Genomic DNA, 14,387 nt, shown 5'->3' with positions numbered 1-14,387 from the left:
TCAGGCTTCTGAAGAGTATCCTCATTTCTCTCCATCAATACTTGGTTGGGCTCCTTTTGCATGAATTACTGCATTAATACTTGGTGTCATGGAGGAGATCAGCCTACAGCACCATGTTGCTTTTATAGCAGCCTTCAGCTCATCTGGTGTCTCTCACCTTGACAACAGCCCATAGACTAAAAATGTAAATGGTACAATATGTACAGCATGTAGGGCTCCTCTTTTTTCAATATTGGTAATGGGGATGGGCGTTTGGAAGAAACCTGCCAACTCCAGTATCTATAACGTTAACGATCAATTAATCAATTAATTGCTATGTTTTTATGCCATACTATGTTTAAAAACTATGCATCATTCATGGGCCAAAAAAAAAAAAAAATATATATATATATATATATATATATATATACAGTATTGTGCAAAAGCCTGTTTTGATAACGGACACTTTTATTTTGAAGGGACTAAAAGAGACTTCATCCTGTCAATCGTAAAACTAACTCAAGTGAGATTAAACTGTAAATATTAGATCAAGGAGTTCGATGTTTTATGTTTCAGCCCCCGAAGAGGCATGAGGTTAGTTTTCCCAGTAATCTTAAATATTTAAATGTGTTTTGTGTTTAAATAAGTTTTGGATCAAATTAAACTCAGTAATTCATGCTAGCAAGGTTTGATACAGTAAGATAGTTTTGCTCAAATTAATCCTCTTGTATTTCTGTTTCTGTTTTGTAATTGTGATTGCAACTTTCAGTTTGCAAACTGTAGCTTCATCCAACTTAATTATCAGCTCATTGGCTTATTAACGTACAGCCACAGTAAGAGATAAAATAAAAAAATACATAGATTGATTAAATTATTCCCATCCCTAATAGTTTTATATAGGTTTCTGTATTTAACTCAACTTGTTTTTCCTCTGTCTTTATAATGATTTATGGCATTATACATGCTAAGTTGCACAAAATACATTTTTTAAATTTCTCCCTCCTCCTAGCCATGATTGTGCCGTTTCCACATAAAAAGCAGGGTTTATATGATGCCTGACCTGTCAGTCTCACCTCTCTCTCTCTCTCTCTCTCTCTCTCCTGTAGGTGTACGCTAACGGAATCAGAAACATTGACCTCCTTTTCATCGTGCGCGGGCTGGCCGCTCCAGTCATCTGTGTGCTGCTGCTGTCTCTCAGCGTGCCCTACACTATCTCTAAAGGCATCACACCACTGCTGGGTGAGTCTATCTCTGTTTATGTGTCTGGGTGAAGCAGTGATGTTCTGATACTGTGACTGACCCTGGCAAACACGTTTCAAGGGAATGGAGCAATAGAGCCTCCTTTATCTCTTCTCATTATTCTCCATTGTCTCCTTCACTGCTCCAGCTTTCTGTCAGTGGGGTAAAAGAAGGAAGAATGAACAATAACACCTCTTTTTTTTATTCCCCCTACTTTAGGATTTTATCATCTTTTGGTTATTTACATTAATGTTGAAGCTTAGAAGATTTTTTTTAACTTTGTACATGATAGACAGCTGTAGTGATGTCCAAATGAAGCTTTATGAACCATTAGTTCTATTTGTTGACCCCACTAGATGGCGTTCTTGGTTTAAAGAAAAAGGCTCAAGAAAGGCTAATTCAGTGAGCTTTTAACCCTTTGTTGGACAGACCATGGCTACTTATTACACATTACACTTATTAACACTGGGGACTTGGACTCCGACTCGAATTCAGGTATTGACGACTCGACTCGAGAACAACAGTGGCACAGACATCCACTTGGACTTGAGGATGAACTGATTAAAAGTTAGAGGTCAAAGGGCAAGTTCACTGTGATTTAACATATCCATTATTGGCCATAAGTCAAGAATACATTATAACAAAACTTTGCTGATTGTATAGAGCTGCTTTGCTGAAGATGCATATTTTATTTATTTATTTATTTTCTCTGTGAGCCTATATTGGCATCCAAACAAGACATGTACAACACACTTGTGCTGCCCGTCTTGATTGCTATGTATGGCAATTACATTCTTTTTTTTTTTTTTGGCCCAACACCACCACCCCCCCACTTTTGGAGGACAACTTTATTTTTATTTACAGAACAAGAAAAGGTCAAACAACTTAAACAGAAAATAAGGTAAATAATCAAAAAAAATAAAGAGTAGATATTTACAACAACAGTTGTTGTTAACATTGATTTCTGATAGTTAATAGGTAGGAGGAGGGTTATTGTGTGGCCATACATATATGCTGATAAGCAAATCTACAGACAGACAGACAGACAGACCGACGGGGGGATTTTATGTAAATGCTATAGATGCGTGTGGGTGTGTGTGAAAGTGTGTGTGTACTTTGTATTAATAAGTGCTTGTGTATATGTGTGGATATTTTAGGGGGGATAAAGAGGTGTGTTGCAAAGTTCTGTGGAATTGGGATTTATTTTTTTAAAGCTACAGTAAAGGTATTTTATTCCTTAGAGTTTCAAGACAAATTAGTAATTAATGATAACAACAGTAGTGAAATGTGAATGTTATTGAATTGTTGAACAGCATTAATAAAGCTGTCAACCCAACAAGTTGGTGAGTAAGAAAGCACAGCTAAAAGGAAACTTTAATTGGTCCTTGTGTTGTTTTGTTTACAGACTAAATTAAATTGGTTTTAAATCAAATTGGGGCCCAGAGGTAGCAGACACACTAGACTCCCATCGGGCCACAGCACAGGCAGATCCTTACTAATTTGGACACGGGGCTCATTTAAGAAGTGCTTTTTTATGCAAAGCCTGCTCAAGGCTGTGTTTTTGATGTGGACTTTGACAACTCTTGCATTTAAATAACAAGTCAATAAAGAATTCCCAGCCGCGCCGTAATCAGGAGTTGAGCCTTTGTGCACGCCAAAGTGCAATTGATTGTTTTCTGTCTTTCATTTACTCCGTTACCTCATCTCCAAGTTCATCAGTTTGTTCCTGCCGATAAGACATCACAGGCTGGTGGAGAGGAGCTTCTGTTTGTGTATTTTCCTCCTCTATAATCCTTCTCTCCTTTACAGGCGTGCAGCCAGAGATGCAGACGCTGGTGGACAGGAGGATCTATCCCTTCCTGCTGATGATTGTCTTGCTGTTGGCCATCCTGTCCTTCCAGATACGACAGTTCAAACGCCTTTATGAGCACATCAAGAACGACAAGTCAGTAAACTTTGTTTTTCTTGTTTGAACTAACACATAGGACCATTTTAATTTTGTTTACTCTTGGGCTTCCAATAAACAAACCTGAACCTTTGCAATAGTGCTTAACTCTGTTGCCAATCTCTGAGGCTTTTGAACTCCGACACTACCTGAAGTAGAAAGCTGTTATGTTTACTACAGTCATCGGACTAACAGCCAAGAAAAGAAAAGTCATCACCTTATAGCCTTGTTTTATTTATCTAATTAAAAATGATGTTGTATAAGTCTTTACGCTACAAAACAAAAAGATCCATAGAGCAAACTGTTTTATAGGATTGTAAGTCACAACATCAAACTCAATCTCAAAGAGATTAAAGATAAAAGCACATCTTACTGTAAATCTGATCCCAGAGACCTCACTGAGGACTTGTCAATAAAATGGAAACAAATTAAATTGTGTAATGTCAATAAATATGTTAAAAAAAGATTTGTTAACCCTTTGATGTACAACATATAAACACCTTCTAATGCACAACATGACCCGCATTCATTTCCCATGTTATTTCATGCTGGCTGTGTGTTTGAATATCTTTTTTTTTTTTATTAGAACAGATCATTATATCCATTTTTCCTTTCATGCTTTATGAAGAAAAATAGTTTTTGTATTACTACATCAAGTTTACACACATGGGTCAAAAATGACCTTGTGCATTAGAAGCGTAGTGATGCAAAAAAGGGCTTTAATTCAAAAAGTAAGAAATGAAAACCTGGAAACTTGCAATACTGAATGATGAAATTAATTTATTGCAAAGACATAAAATATAAAAATTTAGTCGGGTCACTTTAGACCATGGGTCTCAAACTCGTGGCCCGCGGGCCAATTGCGGCCCTTGTGACGATATTTTGTGGCCCCCACCTTGATATGAAAGTTTAATGTGAGTTTTATATGAATGGCACTTTACCGTGTTGTGTGTGGAAGGTCCCTTTATTGCTCCAGCTGGAGCTTTGTTTCACTTGTTTCTATGACGACGTTAACAAAAAGAAAGGCAGCTGCTATCGGACCGTTTATTATCTGCCGTGTTGTTGTTACCGCAAGAAGTGGAAATGTTATGTAATGTAATTTTGTGTCTTTTTTTTGTAATTTTGTGTCTTTTTTAAATTTATTTTTTTTAGTAATTTTGTGTCTTTTTGTTTTGTAATTTTGTGGGGTTTTTTTGGTAATTTTGTGTCTCTTTTTTTTTAGTAGTTTTGTATATTTTTTGGGTTATTTTGTGTTTTTTTTTAGTAAATTTGTGTCATTTTGTGTCTTTTTTTTGGTCATTTTGTGTCTTTTTTTTTTTTAGTAATTCTGTGTCTTTTTTTTTTTGTAATTTTGTGGGGGTTTTTTTTGGTCATTTTGATACAGCGGCTCCCAGGTAATTTGAGTTTGAGACCCCTGCTTTAGACCCATGTTGTGCATCAAAGGGTTTACAACTTTGTGTTTCCTGTTTCTCCCCCAGATACCTGGTTGGACAGCGTCTGGTGAACTATGAGCGTAAGACGGGCAGGGGGACGTCCAGCTCGTCCTTCAGCTCCTCGTCATAGAGCCCAGCTGACTCTGAGAGCTTTCATCAGCTCCTGGGGTGAAATCGTTTTTTTTTTCTCCTCTGTGCTCGGCTGTCAAACACGAGCTCTAAACTTTTGATTCCTTATTCACCGACGCCTCCTGCTGTCAAAGGTGGGGAGACAAAGACATTGAGGAGTGAAGACTGAACAGTCTCGAAACTTTTTGTGGGAAAAATCTGAATTTCTGCAGGTTGATTTCAGCGTGATAGAAACTCAGCAGAACCACACGGTTGTTGACTGTCCATCCCGTTTAATGTGTCCATTTTTATCTTCAACGCAGCTGACATTTTAAGTTGTAATTATATTATTTTAAATCTAGGTTTGAGTTGAAGTCAGGTCAGTTGAGCATAGATTTTACCTCAGATTGTGCTTCCCTTTGAATGTTTGTTGTGGATTATTGTCTATCTCACACAGAGTGTCTCTTAATTGGACGTTGTTTTTTTTACATTTCAGAGCCTTAGAGGTGATAAATCACAGGTTCAGATTGAGGTTGTCAGTGATGAGGAGGGACACATGATGTAGCAATGTGATTGTATTTTTTAGTTTTTTTTAGATGTTTTTTATTAGACAATGATTTTTAGTGTTACATATCTGGATTGAGCTGTTAGGTTAAGATGTGAAAAAAAGAAGGAAATTCATTTTTTGACAATCTGGAAACAGCCCATGACTTTTTTTTAATGATTTTTTTTCTTAAGATGCTCTCCTGTGAAATTTAAAAACAGTCTGGGTTGTGTCAAACCTCCAGGAGATGAGAGGTCACTCAGAGGTTTTAACTACGGATATTCAAACTGGAAAAAACAGCCGAAGAACAATTCAGAATGTGCCTGTGTTGCATCCTTAGGCTGTCTCTGATTTTATCAGAATAAATATTTCTGTAGAGTAAAAAAAAAAAAAAAAATAGTTGTTGCTGCTAATCAGCTGTTCAGACACTTAGACAACAGCTAAAAACGACAAAACACTGAGAGAAAAGTGAACTACATTAACAGATAATAGAACTACACTGAAAACCAGTACAGTGCTGACTCTTGTTCACTCTTAGTTCGGGCAGGAGAGCAGCAGTAATGCAAACTGTGAGATAAAATGCAGGAAATTTTTTGGCGAAGGTGGCAAGCTGTCCAGCTCTCATCTCTCTCATCTTATCAGTTTTTGGGGTTTTCTCCGAGTTCTGTTTATGTGTCCATCTTGAGGATTCGTCCTGCCTCTTGTCCAATGTCAGCTGGAGGATAAGCGGTTCCAGAAATTGCTAGAAAAATAGAACATCACCCCTCAAATTGCAACTGACTGTATGTCTAGCCTAGTAGAGTTAAATTAGACAAGCATAATTGGATGGTTGCCATTTTTTACTCGACTACAGGGTTTCCACCTTTTTGTTAGGTGAGTTGGGGGTCTCTGAGGAGCAATTTGTCACTAAAATGAGACTAGCTGAAGTGAATCTAGACCGACGTTGTTGCTAACTTCTGGGCTAATTCCTTTACTTTATACTAGTGATGTCCAAATGAAGCTTCATGAACCATTTTCTATATTTTCTGAACCCACTAGATGGCGCTCTCTGTCCAACAAAGGGTTAAAAACACCTTTCTTGAGGCTTTTTCTTTAACCCATTTAGGCTTAAAACGCCTGGAAAAAATGCCTGGAAAACCTCTGGGTGATTTTAAAATAACCCCCTAAAACCTGAAGTTTTTCTGGAAATTCAACAGAAGTGTCAACGCTTCTACTAAATAATCAATTTTTCAGCCTCTCTCCACTATAGTCGTCTTCCACCATGATTTCAGTTCTGGAAAAGTCCCATGTTGCATTGCGACACACCCATGTGTATTCTGATGCATTCCATTGGCCAAGAGACGGAAAATAGGTGGAAAAAACTACAAATACTACAAAATGACATATCTGCTTCCCCGGCTTTAATGGTAGAAATGCGGTAATGCTTTCCCAGCTGAAATGGGTTAAACCAAGACCACCATCTTGTGGGGTCAACACATACAACTAATGGTTCATGAAGCTTCATTTGGACATCACTACTTCATAGATATGGTGATTCATATAACTAAAAAGTCTGTTGTTCGGCAGTCAGACGTGGCTCTGTTAGCGTCTCTGAGGACGGCAGCAGCAGCTGTCCCTCTGTCTGTCCACCAGATGCTTCTCCTCCTGTGACTCAGCTTGTTTATATGATTGAATTCCCTACTCGAGGCGCTCTCATGTGCTGCTGTGAGTCTTTATACCTTTCATTACTTTACACCTCTGGGTTCCATTTACAGCTACATTTCACATATAAAGGTGCAAACAAGAAGTTGAGGCCATCAGCTCCCACAGTGTTCAGACTGTGTGGGCCACCATGTGAAGCTAATGGGATGCTGAGAGTTGCGCTGTAGTTGGAGAACAGTCAGTGAAACAGACGCAGGTACTGCTGGGGTCTCGTCATACTGAAAAGGGTCAGTTGTCTTTGTTTGATCCCAGACTGACAGACTTCTGACTCCACCAGGGAGCTGAGCTGGTAATTGCATTGTGAGTCACTCTCACTTTGATCTACCTGTCTGTTTAATAATGCTGTGCTTGTTATTCTCAGTCAGGTCAACTGACGGTGATGTCTTTAACCCTTTATCAGGCAAAGAACTATATTTGGTAACTTCAGGTCATATTTCGAGAAAAAAGTTGCAAATTTACTAGATTAAAGTGGCAGATTTAAAGAAGCAACTTTCTTCTCCCAGATTCACCACTTTAACCCTTAATAGGGCACTCATTGAAATACTTGCAAATTCCAAATTTCAACCCTAGAGAATATTGGAGGATATTACATACTGCCAGAATGTGTAAAAAAAACATACGAAAATAATATTTTGAGAAAAAGTTTACGAGATTAAAGGGGCAAATGTACGAGAAAAAATGCCTAGATTTATGAGATTTAAAGTGGTGAATCTGGTAGAAAAAAGTTGCTTTTTTCCCACTTTTTTGCCGTAAATCTGCGACTTTTTTCGCGCAGATTTGCCACTTTAAATCTCTTAAATCTGCGACTTTTTTTCTTGTAGATTTGACACTTTAATCTAGTAAATTTGCAACTTTTTTCTCAAAATATTACCTGAAGTCACCAAATATAGTTCTTTGCCTGATAAAGGGTTAAAGCAGTTTGGGGAAATGAGGGGGAATTTAATGTGCCATGGACCTGTAATTACCACTTGTGTCCACCGGGGGTGCTGTCAAGCACAAGGTACACAATCTCTTTGTCATACGTCTCCTTGGCAACTCTCTGCTTTACCTCTTCACAGCTGCTGCTCAGATTTAACTGAAGGTTGATGCTAACACTGGTGGGAGAAAGAATCAGGGTCTCTGAGTGGTCCCTGAAGTTCAGGGAGTCGGGGTCTTTCATGGTCCTTCAATTATTTATCTGATGTGGGGAGGTCTGAATTACAATATTATATTAAAATCACAGGATCCACAGTTTGGGTTATGTGCCATTAGTTGATTAAACTCTACACAATTGGTCAAACTAAATGATTATTTTATAAATGTTCACAGTTCAATAACTTTTTGTCATATTCTTGCTCAGCTGTTGATACGGCTGGACATGCAGCATTTTTCTGTTTTATTTGTTTCCAGAGTTTGTATGTTTTTGACTTTGTATCGTTCTTGTATTTGTGTTTTAAAAGGGGTTACATACTGGACTTCTTCCCTCTTGGCAGGGGGAAGTGACTCCCTTGAACTCTAGAAAGTAGTGATGTCCAAATGAAGCTTCATGAAGCATTGTCTATATTTTCTGAGCCCACTAGATGGCGCTCTCTGTCCATTGAAGGGTTGAAAGGACACTGAATTCGCCTTTCTTGAGCCTTTTTCGTCAAACCAAGAACGCCATCTAGTGGGGTCAACAAATACAACTAAAGTAACATGAAGCTTCATTTGGACATCACTACTAGGAAGTATACTCATTTAACACTGGGCAGGAAAAATGTGTATTCCCTAAAACTTACTTTAATAAGGTTCTGAACATTTCAATTTCTATAGCCACTCTATGCATAAAGTCTGCGTCGAGGTGTTGTAATTCTAATGTCTCACTTCATTGAATAGCCGCATTGTCTCCTCTGCTCCATTTTTTGATAAAAATGCCTCTTATTTCTTTTCATTTGGAGATTGTGTACAATGACGGATTTGAAAAGTTAAAGGATGTCACAAGATGTTATCATATTTTGAATTTTAATGAGCCTCAGCCATTCTTTAAACTTGGTTCTTGCTGCCAAAAAAAAAACCCATAATCCAATCCTCTGATGGGCTCTCGCCCCTAAACTTCTGAGATATGTTTGAGGTGTCTTTTAAGTTCCTTTTTGGGGTTGTGATGTAATTAAGGCTTTTTTTCTCCTTTCTTTTTTTATGTGTTGCACTTTATACCACAGTTTGCAATCATTTCAGAATCCATTGTAACACAGTCAACACCTTTACACCCTCCCACTGAGACTGAAAGATGTCAGTATTTCACTGTGGTGACTCTGCACAATGGGTTTTACTTAAAAAAAAAAAAAAAAAAAATGAATTTAAGTTTTTGCATCTGTTTTTGACACTGCATTTGTGTGAGAAGTGTTTCATTTGGAGTTTGGTAAACATAAATAGTTAGCTTTTCTGTTAATATGGATTGTGAATTACATTAACTTTAGTGCTGACAGCTGTCTTGCTGCTGTGTGGAATGCTCACATTATATTTATATATGTGATGCTGTAAAGTGACCTTTAAGTATCTTCTTTAACTGAGCTGGACACTTCAAATTTTGGTCTTGAATTTCAATTTCTAGAAGCAAATGATTTCTATTTTTATATGTGCAAAAAGACAGTGGCATGTACCGTATCATAAAGGTATGTACTCTAAGGTCTATTGATTGTTGGTTCAGTAATATGAAACAATAATAAATAGTTTAAATCACTTCTCAGAGTGTGTTGTTTCAATATGATCATTAAACAATGTTACTGTTTAGTTAACAACAGGCAGAAAAATTCATTCCTGCTACACAAAATCCCTTTTTTTAATTTTTATTTTTTAAACTTTGCTTTAATCTTTTTTGTACTTGTAATTATTAGATAGTTTTCTGACAAGTGAAGCCAATGTGGAAGTGCCTCAAACCTGCATTCTTTCTAATGGCCAGCAGGGGGCAACACCACCGGTTGCAAAACGAAGTTCTTTTGTATTGAAATCTATGAGAAATGTCTCCTCACTTGTTGATTCATGACCTCAGTAAAAACATTTTTAAGTGTGTTCATGGTCTCAGTTAGTTTCAAGTCTTCTTCAATACAGCATGACGTTCATTTCGTAAATTATGTTCTCATTTAGAGTTAAATAGACGATAAATCAGAGTGTGCTTTAAGGTGTTACTTCCTTGTGAAAAACAAGTTCACAGTTATTTTAGTTTACACAGTGCCATGCTGTGCATTTATAGGCTTCTAACCTGATTGACAAGTTGCCATGTTAGCAACTTGTCAATCAGGTTAGAAGCCTATAAATGCACAGCATGGCACTGTGTAAACTAAAATAGCTGTGAACTTGTTTTGGGTGTGTTCCTAAAACTTTAACTCTTTCACTCTGCTTCTAAAGTTAATTGTAACAATTGAATCATCAATGTCTTGTTCAGCATTCCGTTGTACTAAAAGACATCCTGATGAGTCAGCAGTTTATTTTTTCTGGTAAGTAGATATCGTTTGTAGAGACAATTGATGTGAATGTTGTGTTATTATGAATCCCACTCTCTTTCTTGGCAAGACCAGTAGCATTCAAGCACTAATGGTGTTCACGTCCTATCCTCTGACCAATAGGCTAACCTAACTAGTGATGTCCAAATTAAGCTTCATGAACCATTAGTTGTATGTGTTGACCCCATTAGATGGTGTTACTTGGTTTAAAGAAAAAGGCACAAGGAAGGGCATTTGTTTGTGCTTTCAACCCTTTGACGAACAGAGAGCGCCACATAGTGGGCTCAGAAAATTAAGAAAATGGTTCATGAAGCTTCATTTGGCCATCGCTAAGCTAGTCTTAACCAGGCGGCAACCTCCGGGTCTGAGCAGGAAGGCAAACCAGGAAGTGCCTTAAGCTGCATTCAACCGAAAACTCCTGCAAAGTGTGGCTGCAGAAACATTTCTGTTAATTAATTTCAATGTAAAATGACAAAACTTCTCTCTTGATTTATTACCTCAGAATTTTTTTTAGGGCAACACTATGGTCTCAATCACTAGTAAAAAAAATCTTTAAGACAATTTGATGTTAATAGTGTAAATAATGGCCCCATTTAGAAGGCGTGGCTAACTTTGATTGACAGGTCACTAACAAGATGAGCCGTCACCACGAGAGAAGCAGAACAATATATATATATATATATATATATATATATATATATATATATATATAGCGTATCCACGGCAACGTGTCAATAAAGTTACATATATAACGTTACATAGATATAAAAAAGGACGTTTACCGGTTTGATCTCATAACTTTGACCCTTTCACTGTATTTTCACTTAATGACGTTTATTTGAACGTTTTGTTCAGTAAAAATGTCTTGTTCAGCGTTTGGTTGGACTAACAGACACTCCAAGGAGTCGCTGCTCAGTTTTCTGCAGTAAGTAACGTACATTTTGTTTTTGTTTTTTGCCAAAACTAACATCCCAGTTAATGCTCCAGTTAATGCTAACATGAATTAGCAGCAGCTTCTCTCAGTCAGGTTGAGGTGTAGAGATGCGTGTAGTCAGTAATCAGATCCCTCTCACTCCTCCACAGTCCAAATATGGTCTGCTTCCTGTATCGGAAACAAGATGGCGACGAGTGTAACGCTGAAGTCGATGCTTCCAACGGGCCACAAACTAACAGGTGACGTCACAGTCACTCCGTCATCATTCATATACGGTCTATGGGCTTAACCAAACAAACTTGACCAAGAAATGCAGTGCGATTCATAATCAGGTGTCATAACCAATGTAACCTATCCAGCTCTACCCTCTTCTCCAAGTACGGTCACTTCTGGCTCCAAAAAAAGCAAGATGTTGTCGGGCAAAATGCTAAACTCTTCAAAACTGTAGTCCACAAACCAACATGGTGTCTTCATCCACTTCTTCACCCTACAGCTTTAATATGTGACTTGAATTTCACCATTCCCTTTATTTATGAAAAACATCAAGTTAACTGTCAAAATTAATTTATCTCACATCAGAATTCAACATCAGCAGTTTATAACAGCTCCGTTCTGACTGGGGATAATGTCTAGCACTCCTGGAAATTGCAGCTCTGGGAAACAGGATGTGGGGTTATTTCTGCTGAATCCAATTACCTTTCTGCTAATGCACAGTCTTAACAGTATTGGAAGCCGAGTGCAGATTAGGAGCATATCTACTGTCAGGCTAAATCTGATTTTTTTTCAACCTGTGCTTCATTTTGCACAAGTACAATGGGATGAACCTTTTCATGATGATCAAATAATGGATTTAAGTGCCTGTGATTCGTCCCTCCTTCAGGAGCTCTGAAGAGATTAGTGCTGTGTCAGCAAGAGTTTAATTTCCTTTTCTTCTCTATTGTAATGCCAGGCTTCAGGTAAAAAACAAGTGTAAAATGTACACTCTCGGGTACAGATGACTTTATTTGCATAAGATATTTGAGACATGGGCCGAAGAGAACTTGAATTTTTTATTTTATTTTATTTTTTAGTATTTTTTACTTAATTTAAAGTACAAGTGAAAGGCACTTTATTACACAGAAAGGTGTACTGTGTTTCAAGAAAAGCACTAATTAGGACTAATTTAGAGATTAGTGTTTCTGTGGCTGAAAACTTGGCTCAGCGAGGGCTGTGTCCTCATATGGGAAGGTCAGATGCTCAGTTCATTCCCATGAGAAATCAGCCAAACTGGTCCCTGGACTCCACAGAACTACCATAGTGAATGATCTTTTATATCAGTGTGAACTTGTATGTTAGAAGCAACTGAAATCCAATCAATCAGTCAAATTCAGATTCACTAATAATTCACTAAATGTTCAAATTGACCCAAAATACAAGTGGAAAAAATTACACACTAATAAATTAGCCATGTCACCTTAAAAAGGTTGTGTTCCCAACTTATTTCTGCTGCAGCACAATTAATTGATCGAATAGTATGGATTTTATTAAAGACACCATGGTAACTTACCATCTGGTTTTTGGAGGATTTTGTAAAAAAAAAAAAAAAAAAATCTGGTCTGATATCACTTTGATTTCAACAAAGATTAAACATTTTTTTTTATTTATTAAATTATGATTCGATCAATTCAAAATATGTATCTTAAAAATTAATTTTATTGACATGGAGCAATTGAGTTTGACATGTTAAAATTGGAATTGTGATCCATGTTATATGAGTTTTTGTACAAAGAAATCTGTAAGAAAGTGACTTATTGGAATGTTTATTCTTGAGCTGGCAAAATTATTTTTATTACACAACTCTTCTTTAATTGTATTTAAGCTGGGGCGTCAATGGGAGACAACCATTGTTTAAACTGGGAATGTGGTATGTCTTACATTGTGACTATTTTCCAGCCAAAAAAATTAATTCAGCATTAATTTAAGAGTAGTTTGCCTTCTACTACACTGTTTTAAAATGATTTGATCACAATTTGAGTAATTTGATTACTGTTGAATATTGAAAATGTCTTTTTCTAAACCTTCAAAATAAATATGTTTCATTTTACAACATGCAGCAGCTGAAAGTAACTGCAGGATGTTTAAAAAAAATGGAACCACTGTCACAGTAACTGCTTACGACTAGTAACTGCTTCCATAGTAGGGTGGTCAAAAGATACTTTTTTGAGTATCGATACTAAAACGTTGTATCCGGATACGATACTCATTAAAAAAAGTGTTTAAAAAAGTGTTATTTTCTCTCTTGAAGTCCCAGAATGAAGCGGAGAAAAGTTGACTTATCAAGCTTGCCTAATATTGTGCACAGCATACAAAATATTGTTCTAATTGTTATTGTTTATTGTATTTATTTATTTATTGCCCTACCTCAGACCTGAAGCTTTGATAACAAGCTTCAGGTCTGAGGTTGCAGTTAGTTGCAGTTTCTTTTTACACAACTGTTTTTTATTATAAATATTTAACCTGTGGTTCTGTTAATTTTTACATGTTGCATTTTTCTTGTTAATAAAAATATTTCTGCTCAATTTTGGGGTCCTTGTTTGTATTGTATATTATCGAGTTGGAAATTTTTGCATCGTGACATAGGGGTGGGCGATATAGCCCTAAAAGAATATCACCATATTTCAGGCTATTTTTGCGATAACGATATTCTTGACGATATTAGGAAATGCTTAAAAAGATATAGAAAATATGATTTTTTTAAAAGTCTTTATAAATTATTAAAAATCTAAAATGTAGTGTGAAGTGCAAATCTCAACAGCTGCCAAATACAAAAAAATGTACTCTTGACTTGAGTATGAGCAAATAATAAAAATAACCATTTAGGGGTTTCGGGGGCATATTTTAATGGAATTTTGTAAAGGAGAATAAAGGTTCTTGTATGTTTTATTTAAGGCATCTTATTTTGACAGTCTTCTTGTAAATTCTGTGGTGGATTCTCTTAACACACTGTGCTCTTATTTTGAAAGCTGCATGTATTTAGCGACAGGGAGTAAGTAGCTTTTTGTGATTA

The 14,387-nt window shown here is 36.8% G+C and overlaps 1 protein-coding gene across 2 annotated transcripts in view; it reads left to right on the top strand.

Annotated features, from left to right (window-relative positions):
• LOC131980679 (E3 ubiquitin-protein ligase MARCHF6-like) overlaps positions 1–5,667 on the top strand; it is a 29,432-nt gene extending 23,765 nt beyond the window's left edge. For both annotated transcript variants that reach the window (XM_059344961.1, XM_059344960.1), the window contains exons 24-26: positions 1,086–1,218; positions 3,028–3,163; positions 4,642–5,667. In XM_059344961.1, coding sequence (XP_059200944.1) covers positions 1,086–1,218; positions 3,028–3,163; positions 4,642–4,726 — 354 coding nt within the window. In that variant the 3' untranslated portion in view covers positions 4,727–5,667. The remainder of the gene's footprint in view (positions 1–1,085; positions 1,219–3,027; positions 3,164–4,641) is intronic.
• The last annotated feature ends 8,720 nt before the right edge of the window (positions 5,668–14,387 follow it).

This window comes from Centropristis striata, chromosome 11 (assembly GCF_030273125.1).
Source record: "Centropristis striata isolate RG_2023a ecotype Rhode Island chromosome 11, C.striata_1.0, whole genome shotgun sequence".
In the NCBI taxonomy this organism is placed as follows: domain Eukaryota; kingdom Metazoa; phylum Chordata; class Actinopteri; order Perciformes; family Serranidae; genus Centropristis; species Centropristis striata.
The sequence above is the reverse complement of the archived record's forward strand: the minus strand, read 5'-3'. Positions and strand labels throughout refer to the sequence as shown.